This window comes from Sapajus apella, unplaced genomic scaffold (genome assembly GCF_009761245.1).
Source record: "Sapajus apella isolate SASKATOON/1434 unplaced genomic scaffold, GSC_monkey_1.0 scaffold164, whole genome shotgun sequence".
NCBI lineage: Eukaryota > Metazoa > Chordata > Mammalia > Primates > Cebidae > Sapajus > Sapajus apella.
Genome location: NW_022437104.1, coordinates 2,059,014 through 2,078,790, shown reverse-complemented (window position 1 = coordinate 2,078,790; position 19,777 = coordinate 2,059,014). Strand labels below are relative to the sequence as shown.

At 39.2% G+C, this 19,777-nt stretch overlaps 1 protein-coding gene and 1 pseudogene across 1 annotated transcript; both read right to left on the bottom strand.

Annotated features, from left to right (window-relative positions):
• Positions 1–383: 383 nt before the first annotated feature.
• LOC116542221 (putative G antigen family E member 3) lies at positions 384–3,131 on the bottom strand. Its single transcript, XM_032267034.1, has 4 exons — positions 2,964–3,131; positions 2,430–2,538; positions 1,745–1,870; positions 384–503 (listed from the first exon to the last, which is right to left on the bottom strand). The coding sequence occupies exons 1-4, from the start codon at positions 3,045–3,047 to the stop codon at positions 487–489; spliced, it is 336 nt and encodes a 111-aa protein (XP_032122925.1). The 5' UTR covers positions 3,048–3,131; the 3' UTR covers positions 384–486.
• Positions 3,132–17,032: 13,901 nt separating this feature from the next.
• On the bottom strand, positions 17,033–17,317 carry LOC116542218 (annotated as a pseudogene).
• Between the last annotated feature and the right edge of the window lie 2,460 nt (positions 17,318–19,777).

The window sequence follows — 19,777 nt, the reverse complement described above, 5'->3', positions numbered from 1 at the left end:
AATCTACGTAGGGTACAACCAACCAGTTAGGACCAGGTGTACCATCTGCATAGGGCGTGAATCTCTGGCAGCCCCTAATCTTCTATTATGCAGGCAGGTCCTCAGCCTCAGCTACTCCATGTTGCTCATTTCTTTCTTACTGTCCATGTGCTAAAAAAAGGGAGGTGGGACACCCATGGTGGACATGCTTGACCTCAGGTGGCCTTTTCTATCTAAGTAGCTGCTGGCATCCCCCTATGAAAGCTTCCAGTTTCCTATCTATGACAGAAAACCAATGTGCCAACATTTCATCTCAAACACAAAATTTAAACTTTCAAAAAAGATACAATTTTCAAGAGAATTAAAAATCTAGAAATAAACTTAACAAAAGTGTACAAGAATTATTTGCAGAAAAATGTAACACTTTATTAAGAGAATGTTAGCAGTCAAATTTCCAGCATAAGAACAACATTCTTGGTTTCAGTCTTCATTTGTCTTGGTTTAAATCTATGGTTGCCCTTCACCTATAATACAAATATAAAATGAGGGCATATTACTCAGCAGATTTTTATTCAGATGGCATTAAAGGTATACAACTACCATGTTGATTAACTAAAATCAGAACCCTAAGGGTGACCCTTTAGCTTATGTCCAGTTAGCCTCTTTAACTCTGAAAGTAGACTTCCAGGCATATTAACAATATTTTATTTCATGCTATTTTTTCTAGTAGAAGCAGGAAACAAAGAGACTGTTCAAGTTCAGAATGAATTAAATCAAGTGAATCTATTTTATATGTATAAGTAGAAAGGAAAAACATGCATATACTTTCAGTAAAAATTCAACCAAACAAAAACCTAAGAAAGATATTTTTAAAGTATCATTTAAATATTTTGATATGAAATAACACTCTGAATATAGAGTATGCTTAGAACTGCCTAAGTAAAGTAAATGGAAAAAGCAGTATTACATTTGTTTTGTGTCTCTTGTGGAAAAGTGTAAAAATGTTACTTTGGACTAGCTTAGCTATTATACAGCTGCTTTAAGTAGGGTGAACATTTGTCACTCTTTTCGCCGGTACTCCTGCCTCTTTACACACTTAAAAGGATTTCAGTTTATAGAGTAAACTAAATACCCACACTAGCTTTAAGCCATTGCCATCACAATTAACATCACAATAGAAATTGACGTATATTATAAACACGTTATGTATTTGTTAAAAATGGGCCTCTATAAGAATACCTGAAAATTGTTGGCTGTTGGTTAAATGAATTACAATCAAAAGTCAGAAAACGTTTTCATGTCTTTCTTGTAAAATGACACATAAAGTTGTATATATTTATCATGTACACCATGATGTTCTAAAATAAATACACATTGTAAAATGGCTCAATCAAGCTAATTAAAATACGAATTACTCCACACAGCAGTGAAGACACTCAAAATCTAATCTCTTAGCATGTTTCACATCATTCATATCATAATTCAATTAGCTTAGACCCAATTTTTCTGTCTCTTGAACTCCTGGCCTCAAGTGATCCTTCTGCCTCAGCCTCCCAAAGTGCTACGGTTAAAAGTGTGAGCCACCACACCTGGCCCTCTATCTCTGACAGTGTGTAAGTCAGCCATTTAGGTGTGAACTAGCTTAAAGGAATCTTTGTATGTGAAGTATTATATTCAAGTAGTAATAATTTTGCCTCTATGTCACACAAAATATAATATTGTAAAAATAGAAACCCTATAATTTGCATCTTAATGAATAACATACCTGCTTCCAGCACTTTAGTGGGATCAAAAGTGGGCAGAATCCCGTCTTTGACATCTGGACCATCTCCAGGTTCATCCTCTATTGTAAGCAGAGCCAAGTCCTGTTGAACAGCTTCAACATGAGGACCTTAAAGATAAAACGGCCATCAATTTACAAATTAAAACATAAACTATGAACAAGGAAATTATATTTATTCCCTCATCATTACAAAATCAAAACCCGTAGGCTAATTATTTCAGGAGTCTGTTGCCTGAAAAAACAGGAAAGCAGAGATTTTCAAAGACTGCCCTTTCCTTTCCCAAGGTTGGCCCTAGACAACTTGCTTGCCCCTTTTGTACTCATTTGTTATTATACTTATCACATTAAATCAGTGATTTGAGTCCGTCTGACTAGACTATGAGCTTTACGCAGATAGCAGACATCTCCAGCACTTAGTATATTATGCGGCATGATGAAGCATTAATAAATGTATGTAAATAAATAAATAAAAAGCCTCCATCAAAATGGTAGAAAAATGTTGTGGCTTTTTATGTGTCCTTGTCCCACTCCTCCCCACAGCAGCAGTAAGAAAAGTTTAAGATTCCTTCCTAATGTTTTCTGTCCTCCTGTTACTGCTATGTCATAAAATATAATGCATAAATACACCTCCACCACCCATAATCATTATTCTTCACTCTCCCTTTACCTTGAACAGCAGGTGCTCCTTCATTTTCCATCTCCCTACTAGGTGCAATACCCTGAGTTTCAGTTGGTGGTTCCTCTTCTTGACGTTTTTCCTCAGTGGGCTGCTGGACCTAAGGGTATAAGTGTGTGTGTGAATAAAAGTCTGTAATACAAATACACACAATGCATATGTGCATCTAATCATAAGTCTAAAGACATTTTTCAACAGTTATATATATATATATATATTTATATATATTTATATATATATTTATATATATTTATATATATATATTTATATATATATATATTTATATATATATTTATATATATATACACACACACACACACACACACACACACACAGAGAGAGTAAAATATCCATATCCATACAGGCAACACCAGAATATAATGCTCCTGAACCAAAGTTTCCTTGATGAGATGCCATCATTATTTTTTATGAAGGAAGACCTATATCAGTGCATGTACACTAACTGAAAAATATACTTAAAAATAAATTGTGTTAATAGAAAACGTCAAACGTTGAAGAACTCACAATCGCAGGTCCAACTGGCTGGGAAGACTCTTCGTCATTTCCTCTTTCTGAGGATTGGGATCTTGTTCTTACATGCTCACTCATAGTTACCACTGAAAACAGAATATTGTTATTTGGAAAAAGTGTGTAACAACTTAGCTATATATATGATCATTACATGGCAAAATAGTGATTTGTACTTTTTAAATTTTGAAAATATTTTCAGAATAAGTCACCGAGCAATGGTAAATACGCAAGCTTTAAAGGATAGGCCGGAAGCAGTGGCTCACGCCTGTAATCCCAGTACTCTGGGAGGCCGAGGTGGGCAGATCAAGAGATTGAGACCATCCTGGCCAACATGGTGAAACCCTCTCTCTACTAAAAATACAATAATTAAAAAAAATTAGCCGGGCATGGTGGCACGCGCCTGTGGTCTCAGCTACTCAGGAGGCCAACACGGAAGAACTGCTTGAACCCAGGAGGCGGAGGTTTCGGTGAGCCGAGATTGCACCACTGCACTCCAGCCTGGCGACAGAGCAAGACACTGTCTCAAAAAAAAAAAAAAAAAAAAAAATAGAACAGATTCGTTTATATCACAGTAAAACAGTCATAGAAGTCACCTTAATGCCATAGCAAAAAACAGAGGCCTTTGAGTTTTGGTTTCACAATAAGACCTGCCAACATGAAGACGTTTACGAAAACACAGGCCAAGTATTGAAACTGAAGTGACTACAGCTTTCGTCCCACTCTAGGCCCAGGCCCCTCCCAAAATCAAGTTTTGCTGGCATGCACAGCCTCGCCCATTCCTTCCCATGACGTCCAGGGCGGAGGTGAGAAGTTGCGAAACAGAGTGAAGGTTACGCTTCTCACAGGACACCGCTGCCAGGCAGTCTACAGATCTTGGGGCCACAGTCACCAGCCCACAGCATTCCCAATTCCCAGGCCCTTTCCTTACTGCCCACGCTGTCCCTTCCCACATCCCTAACGAGAAGTCTGGAAACTGTCCTCCCTCAGAAGGTTCTAGGCATTTCGGACTCAGACATCTCTAACAGCACCCCCAGCTCTCGCGCCGTCTTCACGTGATCCCTCGCCTCCGTGGCTCACCTTCCTCCCTCATCCCAGCCCAGCCATGACAACAAGACCTGTGGCGGCGGTAGCGCGACCTGGGAGGAGCCAAACAACAACCGCGAGGCCCTTTTCCCTCAGAAGCCACCGGACTAGGCCGCAGGACCTGTCCGAAGCCCGCTGCCTCCTACTCACATTCACGTACAACTAAATTCCCCGAAAGACCGATATGCGGACCTACCGGCTGAATCTCAGTCAGTGAGAAAGAATGAAAATGGCGACAAGAACTCAGACGCAACCTTTCCTGGCAGAACGCTACGTGGACAAAGGTGGGCAGCAACGCGCATACGCACGAATGGAGATGCGTAGAAACAGACATGCGCAGCAACAGGTCTATGCCGCATGCGCACTGAGTAGGGCATTCGCCACGTGACTGAAGTTTTCCTGCCTCTGTGGAGAACCTAGACCACAAGCTCTCCTGACAGCAAAAGTGAACTCGCAAAGCACTTTTCTTTTTCCCCACCCAACCCTTCTTTCACTTCTAATGGCTTTGGAGAATATGAGCCCCAGATTACTCTTAAGGGAAGAATGCATTTCAGAAAAATTCACCATCAGATATTTTAATACATATTTTATATATGCTTTCATAAATCATTTTCTTGCCTTGTTCATGAGTTTGCTGTCATGCTTGCAATGATCTTACCCACTCCAATACAATAAGAGAGTCATAGATTTTTTGTTACATTATTGTACATTCAAAATCATTGATCCATCTGGACAAAATTAAAGTGGTAGAGGCTCCATCATTTGTTGAATCCTTGTTTCACCCACTGTTTTGAAATGGCTTTTTTTTTATTGCATTTTAGGTTTGGGGGTACATGTGAAGAACATGCAAGATTGTTGCATAGGTACACACATGGCAGTGTGATTTGCTGCCTTCCTCCCCTTCACCTATATCTGGCATTTCTCCCCATGCTCTCTCTCCCCAACTCCCCACCCCCCCACTGTCCCTCCCCCATTTCCCCCCAACAGACCCCAGTGTGTAGTGCTCGCCTCCCTGTGTCCATAATGTTGAACATTGAAATGGCTCTTTTATCATCTCCTACATCCCCACTCAATTTTGTATGTAACTCTCTTAAATTTCCTCCATTGAGTGGTTTATACCTGTACCACTACTACACTATTTTAATTGCTATAGCTTAATTATATTTGAAATGTGAAAAATGCTTCCCTCCCTCATTGCTTTCTCCTTTTCTATCTATTCTGACACCGTTTGTCTTTCAGGTGAGCTTCAGAATCATTTGATCAGGTGCTTAAAATATTCCTATTGAGACACTAGTTATTATTTTTAAATTACATCTTAACTTAGAGACAATAACCATCCTTTGATTATAGAATCTCTCTATCCAAGAAAAAGACACTCCCCAATTCCGCAAGTCTTTTTACTTATCCCGCACAATGACTGTGTTATTTGCTTCATATTAGTTCTTTACATTAAATTAAATTTATTCTTGGGCATTTTTATTGTTCTATTCCATTGCTGACAGATGTTTGCTTTTACCCCATTATGTTTTTTATAGAAATCAAACAAACTATTTGTAAACAATATGATTCTATACCTAGGAAATTCCAAACTCTCTGCCCAAAAGCTCCTTGATCTGATAAACAACTTCAGGAAAGTTTCAGAATACAAAATTAATGCACAAAAACAAGGAGCACTTCTATACACCAACAACCTTCAAGCTGAGAGCCAACTGAGAAACACAATCCATTCACAATTGCCATGAAGAGAATAAAATACCTAGGAATACAGCTAACTAGGGAGGAGAAAAATCTCCACTCAAAGAAGTCAGAGATGACACAAACAAATGGAAAGGCACAAAAAAATGTTCATGAACAGGAAGAAGCAATATTGTCGAAATGGCCAAACTGACCAAAGCAATTTATAAATTCAATGATGTTCCTATTAAACTATCAATGACATTCTTCATGGAACTAGAAAAAAAAACTATTTTAAAATTTATATGTGATGGTTGGGGGGAATCTAGCATCATGCCCTAATAGGAACAGCTTTGGTCTGCAGCTCCCAGTGAGACAAACACAGAAGGCAAGGGATTTCTGCATTTCCAACTGAGGTGCCCAGTTCATCTCATTGGTACTGGTTAGTCAGTGGGTACAGCCCAATGGAGGGCAAATAGAAGCAGGGTGAAGCACCACCTCACTTGTAAAGTGCAAGGAGCTTGGAATCTCCCTCCTCCAGCCAATGGAAGCTGTGAGGGACTGTGCTATCTGGCCCAAATACTATGCTTCTCCCACAGTTTTTGCAATCTGTAGACCAGCAGATTCCCTCATGTGCCAACACCACCAGAGCGCTGGGTTTCAAGCACAAAACTGGGTAGCTGTTTGGGCAGACACTGAGCTAGCTGCAGGAGTTTCATTTTTTTTTCAAAACCCAGTGGCACCTGGGACCCCAGTGTGACAGAACTGTTCACTCCCCCAGAAAGGGGACTGAAGCCAGGGAGCCAAGTAGTCTCACTCAGCGAGTCCCACTCCCACATGGACCCCATCAAGCTAAGAATCACTGGCTTGAAATTCTCACTTCCAGCCCAGCATTCTGAAGTCGACCTGGGACTATGGAGCTTGGTGGGGGGGGGGGGGCATCTGCCATTACTGAGGCTTCAGTAGGCAGTTTTCCCCTGACAGTGTTAAGGAGGCCTGGAAGCTTGGAATGGGCAGAACTCACCAAAGTGTGGCAAAGCGGCTGTGGTCAGATTGCCTCTCTAGATTCCTCCTCATGGGGCAGGGCATCTCTGAAAGAAAGGCAGCAGCCCCAGTTGGGGGCTTATAGATTAAACTGCCACCTCCCTGGGACACAGCACCTGGGGAAAAGGGTGGCTGTGGGCACAGCTGCAGCAGACTTAAACGTTCTGGCCTGCTGGCTCTGAAGAGAAACCTCCTGACAAGGAGGTTTCTCCCAGCACAGTGCTCGAGCTCTGCTAAGGGACAGACTGCCTCCTCATGTGGCTCCTTGAACCCCATGCCTCCTGACTGGGAGAGACCTCCCAGCAGGTGTCAACAGACACCTCATACAGGAGAGCTCTGGCTGGCATCAGATTGTTGCCCCTCTGGGACAAGGCTTCCAGAGGAAGAAGCAAGCAGCAGTCATTGCTATTCTGCAGCCTCCACTGGTGATACCGAGGCAAACAGGGTCTGGAGTGGACCTCGAGCAAACTGCAGCAGACCTGCAGAACAGGAGCCTGTTAGGAAAAAAAAAAAAAAAAAAAAAAAAAAAAAAAAAAAAAAAAAAAAAAAAAACCTAACAGCAATAACATCAACATCACCGAAAAGGACCCCCACATGGAAATCCCATCCAAAGGTCATCAGCCTCAAAGATCAAAGGCAGATAAATCCACAAAGATGAGGAAAAACCAGGGCAAAAAATGCTGAAAATTCCAAAAACTAGAATGCCTCTTCTCCTACAAATGATCACAACTCCTCTCTAGCAAGGGCACAAAACGGAATGGAGAATGAGTTTGACAAATTGACAGAAGTAGGCTTCAGAAGGTGGGTAATAACAAACTCCTCTGAGCTAAAGGAACATGTTCTAACCCAATGCAAGGAAGCAAAGAACCTTGACAAAAGGTTACAGGAACTGCTAACTAGAAGAACCTGTTTTAGGGAAGAACATAAATGACCTGAGGAAGGTGAAAAACACAGGGCAAGATCTTTGTGAAGCATATGCAAGTATCAATAGCTGAATCAATCAAGCAGAAGAAAGGATGTCAGAGATTGAAGATCAACTTACTGAAATGAGGCGTGAAGACAAGATTAGAGAAAAAGGAATGAACAAAGCCTCTAATAAATATGGGACTATGTGTAAAGACCAAACCTACAATTGATTGAGGACCCTAAAAGTGACAGGGAGAATGGAACCAAGTTAGAAAACACACTTTGGATATTATCCAGGAGAACTTCTCCAACCTAGCAAGACAGGCCAACATTCAAATACAAGAAATACAGTGAACACCACTAAGATACTCCTAGAGAATATCAACCCCAAGACACATAGTCATCAGATTCTTCAAAGTTGAAAGAAAGGGGAAAATGTTAAGGGCAGCCAGAGAGAAAGGTCACGTTACCTACAAAGGAAGCCCATCAAACTAACAGTAGAACTCTCTGCAGAAACCCTACAAGCCAGAAAAGAGTGGGGGCCGATATTCAACATTTTTAAAGAAAAGAATTTTCAACCCAGAATTTCATATCCAGCCAAACTAAGCTTCATTAGCAAGGGAGAAATAAAAACCTTTCCAGACAAGCAAATGCTGAAGGATTTTGTCACCACCAGGCCTGCCTTACAAGAGCTCCTGAAGAAAGCACTAAATATGGAGAAGGAAAAACACTGGTACTAGCCACTGCAAAAAACACATCAAAATATAAAGACCAATGACACTATGAAGAAGCCGCATAAACTAATGTGCAAAATAACCAGCTAGCACCATGATGACAGGATCAAATTCATACATAACAATATTAATCTTAAATGTAAATGGGCTAAATGCCCCAGTTAAAAGACACAGACTGGCAAATTGAATAGAGTGAAGACCCATCAGTGTGCTATATTTAGGAGACTTATCTCACGTGCAAAGACACATATAGGCTCAGAAAAGCAAAAAAAAAAAAAAAAAAAAAAAGCAACAGCTGCAATCCTGGTCTCTGAAAAAAACAGACTTTAAACCAACAAAGATCAAAAAATACAAAGAAGGGCGTTACAGAATGGTAAAGAGATCAATCAAACAAGAAGAAAGAACTATCCTAAATATATATGCAACCAATATAGGAGAAACCAGATTCATAAAACAAGTTCTTAGAGACCTACAAAGAGACTTACACTCCCACACAATAATTGTGGGAGACTTTAACACCCCACTATCAATATTAGACAGATCAATGAGACACAAAATTAACAAGGATATTCAGGACTTGAACTCAGCTCTGGACCAAGTGGACCTAATATGTGTATACAGAACTCTCCACCACAAACCAACAGAATATACACTATTCTCAGCATCATATAGCACTTATTCTAAAATTGATCACATAATTGGAAGTAAAACACTTCTACGTAAATGCAAAAGAATGGAAATCATAACAGTCTCTCAGACCATAGTGCAATCTAATCAGAACTCAGGATTAAGAAACTCCCTCAAAACTGCACAAATACATGGAAACTAAACAATCCGTTTCTGAATGACTGCTGCGTAAATAATGAAATTAAGTCAGAAATAAAGAAGTTCTTTGAAACCAATGAGAACAAAGACAGAACGTACCAGAATCTCTGGGACACAGCTAAAGCAGTGTTGAGAGGGAAATTTATAGCACTAAATGCCCACAGCAGAAAGCAGGAAAGATCTAAAATCGACACCCTTAAATCACAATTTAAAAAATTAAAGAAGCAAGAGCAAACAAATTCAAAAGCTAGTAGAAGATAAGAAATAACAAAGATCAGAGCAGAACTGAAGGAGACAGAGACATGAAAAGCCCTTCAAAAAAATCAATGAATCCAGGAGCTGGTTTTCTGAAAAGATTAACAAAACATAGACCACTTGCCAGACTAATAAAGAATAAAAGAAAGAAGAATCAAATAGACACAATAAAAAATGATAAAGGGGATACTATCTCACAGAAATACAAACTACTATCAGTGAATACTATACATACCTCTACACAAATAAACTAGAAAATCTAGAAGAAAGGGATAAATTCCTGGACACATACACCCTCCCAAGACTAAGCCCTGAATAGATCAATAACAAGTTCTGAAATTGAGGCAATAATTAATAGCCTACCAACCCAAAAAAAGCCCAAGACCAGACAGATTCACAGTCAAATTCTACCAGAGGTACAAACAGGAGCAGGTACCATTCCTTCTGAAACTATTCCAAACAACAGAAAAAGAGGGACTCCTCCCTAACTCATTTTATGAGGCCAGCATCATCCTGATTCCAAAACCTGGCAGAGACACAACAAAAAGAGAAAATTTCAGGCCAGTATCCCTGATGAACTTTGATGCAAAAACCCTCAATAAAATACTGGCAAAACGAATTCAGCAGCACATCAAAATGCTTATCCACCACGATCAAGTTGGCTTCATCCCTGGGATGCAAGGCAGTTCAACATACGCAAATCAATAAACATAATCCATCACATAAACAGAACCAATAACAAAATCCACATGATGATCTCAATTGATACAGAAAAGGCCTTCAGTAAAATTCCACACCCCTTCATGCTAAAATCTCTCAATGAGCTAGGTATTGATGGAACATATCTCAAAATAATAAGAGCTATTTATGAGAAACCCATAACCAATATCATACTGAACGGGCAAAAGCTGGAATTATTCCCTTTGAAAACCAGCACAAGACAAGCATGCCCTCTCTCACCACTCATATTCAACATAGTATTGGAAGTTCTGGCCAGGGCAATCAGGCAAGAGACAGAAATAAAGGGTATTCAAATAGGAAGAGAAGGAGTCAAATTGTCTCTGTTTGCAGATGACATGATTGTATATTTAGAAAACCCCATCGTCACAGCCTAAAGACTCCTTAAGCTGATAAACAACTTCAGCAAAGTCTCAGGATACAAAATTAATGTGCAAAAAATCACAAGCATTCCTATACACCAATAATAGACAAGCAGAGAGCCAAATCATGAGTGAACACCCATTCACAATTGCTACAAAGAAAAGAAAATACCTAGGAATAAAACTTACAAGGGACATGAAGGACCTCTTCAAGGAGAACTATAAACCACTGCTCAAAGAAATAAGAGAGGGCACAAACAAATGGAAAAAAAAATCCATGCTCATGGATAGGAAGAATCAATATTGTGAAAATGAACATACTGCCCAAAAGTAACTTATAGATTCGATGCTATCCCCATCAAGCTACCACTGATTTTCTTTATAGAACTAGAAAAAAACTACTTTAAATGTCGTATGGAACCAAACAAAGCGTCCATATAGCCAAGACAATTCTAAGCAAAAAGAACAAAGCTGGAGGCATCACGTTACCTGACTTCAAACTAAAGGCTACAGTAACAGAAACAGCATGGTACTGGTACCAAAACAGATACATAGACCAATGGAACAGAACAGAGGCCTCAGAAATAACACCACACATCTACAACCATCTGATCTTCAACACACCAGACAAAAACAAGCAATGGGGAAAGGATTCCCTATTTAATAAATGGTGCTGGGAAAACTGGCTAGCCATATGCAGAAAACAGAAATTGGACCCCTTCTTTACAACTTATACAAAAATTACCTCAAGATGTATTAAAGACTTATACGTAAAACCTAAAACCCTAGAAGAAAACCTAGTCAATACCATTTAGGACATAGGCATGAGGAAAGACTTCATGATTTAAACACCAAAAGCAATTGCAACAAAAGCCAAAATTGACAAATGGGATCCAATTAAACTAAAGAACTTCTGCTCAACAAAATAAACTATCATCAGAGTGAACAGGCAACCTACAGAGTGAAGAAAAAATTTCGCAGTCTCTTCATCTGACAAAGGTATAATATCCAGAATCTACAAGGAACTTAAACAAATTTACAAGGAAAAAACAAACAACCCCATCAAAAATTGGGTGAAGAATATAATAGACACGTCTCAAAAGAAGACATTTATGTGGCCAACAAATATATATATATAAAAAAAAAGCTCATCATCACTGGTTATTAGAGAAATGCAAATCAAAATCACAATGAGATACTAGCTCATACCAGTTAGAATGGCTATCAATAAAAAGTCAGGAAACAACAGATGCTGGAGAGGATGTGGAGAAATAGGAACACTTTTACACTGTTAGTGGGAGTGTAAATTAGTTCAACCATTGTGGAAGACAGTGTGGAAATTCCTCAAGGATCTAGAAATAGAAATTCCATTTGACCCAGCAATCCCATTACAGTGTATAACCCAAAGGATTATAAATCATTCTACTATAAAGACACGTGCACACATATGTTACTGTAGCACTATTTACAATAGCAAAGACTTGGAACCAACCCAAATACCCATCAATGATAGACTGAATAAAGAAAATGTGGCATATATACACCATGGAATACTATGAAGCCATAAACATGAATGAGTTCATGTCCTTTGCAGGGACATGGATGAAGCTAGAGACCATCATCCTCAGCAAACTAACACAGGAACAGAAAACCAAACACCGTATATTCTCACTCATAGATGGGAGTTGAACAGTGGGAACACATGGACACAGGAAGGGGAACATTGCATACCAGGGACTGTCAGTGGGTGAGGGGAAAGGAGAGGGAGAGCATTGGGACAAGTACCTAATGCATTAGGGGCTTGAAGCCTAGATGACGTGCTGATACGTGCAGCAATCCACCATGGCACGTGTATACTCACGTAACAAACCTGCACATTCAGTACAGGTACCCCAAAACTTAAAGTAAAATAAAAATAAATAAATAAATATTAGCTGAGCATGGTGGTATGCACCTGTAGTCCCAGCTACAAAGGAGGCTGACATGGGAGGATCTCTTGAGCCCAGGAGGTTAAGGCTGCAGTGAGCCATAATCATCCCATTGTACTCTAGTCTGGGTTCCAGAGCAAGACCCTGTTTCAAGAAATAGAAGAAATGGAAGAAAGGAAAGAGAGAAAAGGGAAGGAAGGAAGGGAGGGAGGGAGGGAGGGAGGGGGAGGGATGGGGGACAGAGAGAGAAAAAGAAAGGAAAGAAAGGAAGAAAAAAGAAAGAAAGAAAAAGACAGAAAGACAAAGAAAGAAAGAAAGAGAAAGAAGGAAGGAAGGAAGGAAGAAAGGAAAGAAAGAGAAAGAAAGGAGAGGGAAGGGAAGGGAGGGGAGGCGAGGGGAGGGAAGGGGAGGGGGGGGGGGGAGGAGGGAGGGGAGAGGAAGAGCAGGGAGGAAGAGGGGAAGGGGGAGGGGAAGGGAGAGGGGGAGGGAGAGGGGGAGGGAAGGGAAGGGGATTTCCACAGGAACAGATAAGGATCAAGTATGTATAAAAAGGGACCGTTTAAATGATTACATCAGATAATCCTTACCGATTACATATAAATTCATGTCTTTTTCCTACTGACTACCCAATGCAGAAGGTAGGTACTCATGATGAAGATCAGATCAATCACAGATTATTAAACAAACCAAAGTGTTTGTAGGGTCTGAGGGGCAGAAGTGAATTTGTGGTCTCTGCATGCCATCTCCAACGGCTCCTCCTCTGCCCTCTGTCTTATCAGTCCATGTTAGCAAGGGAATGAGATGTCCTTGCCTCCTCTTCTTCTTTAACCCAGGACAATTTTGTCCCCAACAAACATCCCCCAAAACAGAATCAGGCAGAAAGACACACAATGTGAAATAACTGATGAGAGTTGTTACTGAGGTGAGCAGGGCCTCTCTGACACCCATAATTGCCCTCCCCAAGTGATGCCAGGCTCCATAATTTTTTAACAATACAGACCTCATTTCCAAAGGCCTGAACGCTAGAGCTTGGCTTCAGAAAATGTTTCCAGAGTCAGAACAGAAAGCCTAGAGAAACATGCAAAAAGTCACTATTTTTTTTTAAAGACAGGGTTTCACTATGTTGGTCAGGCTTGTCTTGAACTCCCGACCTCAGGTGATCTGCCCGCCTTGGCCTCCAAAGTGCTTGGATTACAGGCGTGAGCCACCATGCCTGGCCAAAGTCACTATTTTTTAAATAAATTTTTCATTTGGCATATTTTAGGTTTATAGAAAAGTTACAAAGAGAGTTCCCATATATAGTTCACCCAGTTTTCCCTATTAACATTTTACATAACCATGGTACAACTGTCAAAACCAAGAAATTAATATTGGTACTATCAGCTAAATGAAATAAGTTATTCAGATGTCCTTACTTTTTTTTTTTTTTTTTTTTTTTTGAGACGAAGTTTCGCTCTTTTTACCCAGGCTGGAGTGCAAAGGCGCGATCTCAGCTCACCGCAACCTCCGCCTCCTGGGTTCAGGCAATTCTCCTGCCTCAGCCTCCTGAGTAGCTGGGATTACAGGCACGCGCCACCATGCCCAGCTAATTTTTTGTGGTTTTAGTAGAGACGGGGTTTCACCGTGTTGACCAGGATGGTCTCGATCTCTTGACCTCGTGATCCACCCACCTCGGCCTCCCAAACTTTTTACACTAATGTTCTTTTTCTCTTTCAGGATCCCATTTAGTCATCACAGCTTTTCAGTCTCCTCTGGACTGACAAATTTTCAGTCTGTCCTTGTTTTTGATGACCTTGACAATTTTGAGGAATACTGGTCAGGTATTTTATAGAATTTGGGTTTATCTGATGTTTTTTTCATGATTGAACTTGATTTGCAGGTTTTGGAAAATACCAGTAAAATGATACAGAGCATCCATAGATGGGGCACATGATATCACTATGAGTTATTACTGGTGATGTTAACTTTGATTACTTGATTAAAGTAGTTGTTTTCTTCTATAAAGTTATTTTTCCCCTTCCATACTCTGTTATTGGGAACTCAATGACTAAGTCTGAAAACTTAGTCACTGAGTGACTGAAAAGAAAGCTCCATTTTCTTTTTTAAAAACATTTTATTTTAGGTTCAGAGGTACATGTGCAGGTTTGTTATATAGGTACATTTTGTGTCACAGGGGTTTGGTATACAGATTATTTCATCACCCAGGTAATATGCATAGTATCCAATAGGTAGTTTTTGATCCTCACCCTCCTCCCACTCTCTGTCCTCAAGTCTATTTGGCCCTGGTGTCTTTTGTTCCCTTCTTTGTGTCCATTATCTTCACAAGGTTTACCTCCCACTTATAACTGGGAACATGCAGTATTTGGTTTTCTGTTCCTGCATTAGTTCCTTAGGTTAATGGCCTCCAGCCCCATCCATGTTGCTGCAAACGACATGATCTCACTCATTTTTATGGCCACATAGTATTCCATGTTATATCACATTTTTTTTATCCAGTCTACTGTTGATGGGCATTTAAGTTGATTCCTTATATTTGCTATTGTGAATTGCACTGCAGTGAACATACACGTGCATGTATCTTTATGGTAGAATGATTTACATTCCTTGGGTATATAATCAATAATAGGATTGCTAGATGGAAGGGTAATTCTTTTTTCAGTGCAGAAGTACATCCACCCCCCATATCTGTGTCAAAAGAAGAAGCATTTCTATGGCCCTCATACACTTTCATCCTCTGGGAACTGCAGTTTATCCTAAGAAAATAGCAATGAAACAATTATAAACAAAGGTGCAACTTCTTTCTTGGAGGAAAAAGCCACTCTCTGAATACCATTGTGACAGATTTACAATGCACACAATTCCTCAACACTCCTCTTATTGAGAGGTGACATGACTCTGGGCTTGCATGAGACTTCTTTGACCAAAACTATGCGGCAGAAGTGACACTGTGCCAGCTCCAGGCCTAGTCTTTAAGAGAACTGTCAGTTTCTGCTTTAGATTTTAGGAGTCTGAGCTGCCATGCAAGATGTTTGACTACCCTGCTGGAAAGATCGTGTAGAGAAGGTCTGAGACAATATGGAGACGGAAAAGGGACCAGCTTATCCTATCCTTCCAAGCTATTCCTTTCAAAGTGTCAGGCATGTGAATAAAGCCATCCTTCAATATTCACATCAAATAGGTAACTTCCCCTGACCGCCCCCGCCCACAGGCAATGCCATCTGAAACATGAATTGCCTTTCCCACAAAATCACAATGTATAATACATTTTTGTTTTTTAAAACCATTAGTTTCTGGAGTCATTTTGGCACAAAATAAAACTGAAACAATAACATACACTTCTTCTGCTACTATCCTATAATTTTTATTCTTTTCAATGTCAAGCTTCTTGAAAGTGTAGTCTACATTGTCCTGCTCTAATTGATCACTTCTCCTTCCACCCTCAATACACTGCAATCTGTCCTCTTCCCCTCAGATCCATGGAATCTTTCCTTCCCACAATCACAAATTATTTTCTTATTAATGGAGCTAAATGACTCACTTCAGTCCTTACTTAACTTGACTTCTCTGTAGTCTTGAGCACAGTTGACATCCCTTCCTTCATGAAACTTTCTCATTTCTGAGCCTCTATGACAGCAGCCTCTTCCAATTATCCTTCTACTTCTCTGGCCACTTCTTATGAGTCTCCCCTTTGGGGTCCTCTTCCCTTGCTTGCTTTTTAACTACTGTAGTCTTCCAGCTCTGACTTCCGCTCTTGTCATTCTATACATGATCTCTGGAAAACCACATCACTACCCAAAGCTTCCAGTCATCTGACAGCGATCACTGTTAGTGCTAACTCCTCCCTCACTGAATCATAGACCCTGTACAGTATAAGACTTGAAGGACATCTCCAATCAGACATCCAACAAGCCCTGGAAATCAATCAAAAATCTGAGAATTATTCTCTCTTTCACTTTCTGTCTCTCACTCCTTCCCTCCTCTCTCTTCCCCGATCCTCCATGAATCTGCTCTGAAAAAGCCAGATATTATGATCTCCACATTGACAGATATTTGTGTAACTTCTCTCCCTGGTCAGAAATCTAGTTACTGATTAGGAGCTCAAATCAAGTGATATCCAAAGACGTCCAGAATTTCAAATAGGGTACAGATAGAACAGAGACAATGATGGGGCCTTTTGAATAAGTAAGAGAGCTAAAAATTCATCTTCCATATTAAGCAGTCAACCAATGTGTCAAATTTGGTAGTGAGGAAATACTCATATAAGCTTACTATTTGGAAATATGAAAGTAAATACCAGAATAAATAAGCAAAAGTTTAGGGTGAAAGATATCAGATGGAAAGGAATGACATAGGAAACTAGTTTTTTTCCCTTTTTTTTTTCAATTTTATAACTTTATTTGATGTATTTGATGATCAGCAATTGATTATAGATTTTTGAAAGTGGTAGCAACAGGTACATAGATAACCAAAGTATAGAGCTTATTTGCTGAATCTTCATCCTCATTACGTTTTCTGGACAACTGCACATGGATTCAGTATGGGACATTCCTTATTCCTTTGGCCCAGACAGCTTTGTTGAGCATGGTATCAATGCACACATCTGGAGTTCCCATCCCCTTTGTGGAAAATTTCTGAATCTCTTTGAGTGCCTGAGGGGCACGTTTCTTGAAGCCCACTCCATGGATACGCTTGTCAATGTTGGTGTATTCTCGGGTCACCACCTTGTTGATGGCAGAACGGCCCTTTTTCTTCTCACCCCCCTTCTTTGCAGGAGCCATTCTGCCGGGTCCAAGTTAGAAAGGAAGAGCTGAAACTAGTTTTTTAAAGCTATTTTAAGCTTTGTAGTAACATTTACTTTTAAAGTTATACACATATAAGTGAAACAAACATTGTCTAAAAATGCAACTTAAGACAATTAGTAAGAATTAGTGTAACTACCAATTCATCTCTATCAAGTGATACAGTTTTAATCTATCTTTAATTTGGGTGCTAACTATTGTTTTAGGTCTTATGCCATTGTCATTCAACGTTTGCCAAACCTTGAAAGTAATGCAGGAATAAGGGGCTTTCATAAGAAAGAAAAACTGAGACATTCCATTATCGAAGAGATTATTTTTATTTTCTAGATCTTAGGTTTTAGCAACTTAGAGGACACCAAGTTCAATAGAATTGAAAAAAAAAAAAAAACACTATTTGCTCGAGAATTTTTCTCAAATATTTCTAACATGGTATCTAGCATAGTTCTGATTTTTATTTTCTCTTTGAAGATGGGTTTTGTTTCCACAGTTGACATTTAGGCTTTTCAAACATGAAGGCTAGATATCCAACAAGTATCTATTGAATGAAATAAGGAGAATGTTGGGTTCTTTATACACATCTCATTGGTATACCAACCCTGCATAACCCAGATTATATTCACATGTTAACAAGAAATAAAAATGAATTCAATGTGTCTTTAAAAACATGCCCAAGGCCACCCTCCCAGTAAAGTGGTAAGGACAGAATTATTTCCCAATTCTACTTGCTTGATTCTCAGCCTCTTAGGAAATATAACCTGGAAAGTCCAGACTAGCTCCAGGGATCAGGTCTCTCTTGCAACAGATGCTTATTGCTCACTTACTAGCCAGATTTGATTTTCAGTGCTAGAAATACAACAGTGAGATAAACATATACTTGGCTTCTACAGTTAAGTGGAAACAGCAACAATACAGGGAGGACAAAGAATTCATAGGCGATGTACATTTATCAGTCAGTCACAGGTAGAGAGAGCATCAACCCAGGAGCCAGGAGGCCTATCTTCCATGTCTCCTACTATCTTATCCTAGCTCTGTGAAATTAATTACAAGAGAGCTGTGAAATATTAATATTTTGTTACCAGGAAAATATGGATAGCAACACCTGCGATGATACCCAGGAATGTGCTGTTCAAAGCACACTCTTTCTAAATGAAAGAATAGCACAGGCAAAAACAAAGATAGCAAAAGAAAAAATAGATAAATTAGATTCCATCAAAATGTTGTGCATCAAATGGCAGTTTAAGCAGAGTGAAAAGGCAATCCACACAATGGGAGGAAATACTTGTAAATCGTATATCTGCTAAAGGACTAATATCCAGAATAAATGTATATAAATCCTAAAACTCAACCACCATAAAAACCCAAACACCCTAATTAAACAATGTACAAAAAAATCAAATAGACATTTCTACAAATAACATATATAAATAGCCAATAATCACATTAAAAGATTATCAACCTTATTAATCACTTGAAAAATGCAAATCAAAACCACAATGAGATACCACTTTATACACACATGCATTAGGACGGCTACTATTAGAAACAAAACATAGCAAAACAACAACAAATAACATGTTTGTGAGAAGAATAACATGTGTTGGTGGAGAAGTGACAACCATTGTGCATGGCTAGTGGGAATGTAAAGTGTTCCATTCACTGTGAGAAATTGTATGGTAGACTCTCAAAAAGAAGTTAAGTATAGAGCTACCATATAATCCAGCAATTCCACTTTGGGATATATATCCAAAAGAATTGAAAGCAGGGACTCCAATAGATATTTATACAATGGTCATAGCACAGTATTCACAGTAGCCAAAGATGGAGACAAACCAAATGTCCATCAATGAATGAATAAACAAAATATGGCATATACATACAATGAAATATTATCCAGCCTTTAAAAGTAATGAAATTCTGATAAATGCTAAGTATAGATGAACCTTAAAGATTAAGTGATGTAAGCCAAATGCAAAGAGCAAATATTATATGATTCCACGTTCATGAAGTACCTAGAATAGTAAAACTCATGGAGACAGAAAATACAGTAATGGTTACCAGGGCTTGGGAAAGGGAGAAATGAAGAATTATTGTTAAAATTTGACAGAGTTTTAGTTTGAAATGATGGAAAATTTCTGGAGATTAATAGTGGTAATGATTACAAAACAATGTAAATGTGCTTATTACTGTTGAACTGTATACCTAAAAAATTGTTAAACTGATAAATTTTATGTTATCTATATTTTATCATAATAAAAAACTTTCAGGTGACATGACCAAATGGCAGAGTAGGAGATACCAGTCCACATTCCCCCATGAAAAAGAAATATATACAGCTAGCCACAAACTCAAATAGCCTAGAGAGGGTTCAAGAGTTCAATAAAAAATTTGCTACAACACAGAGGAGCAAAAAATGGAGAATATACACAAAGAAAGGATCACTGGTACAATCGGCATACCTGA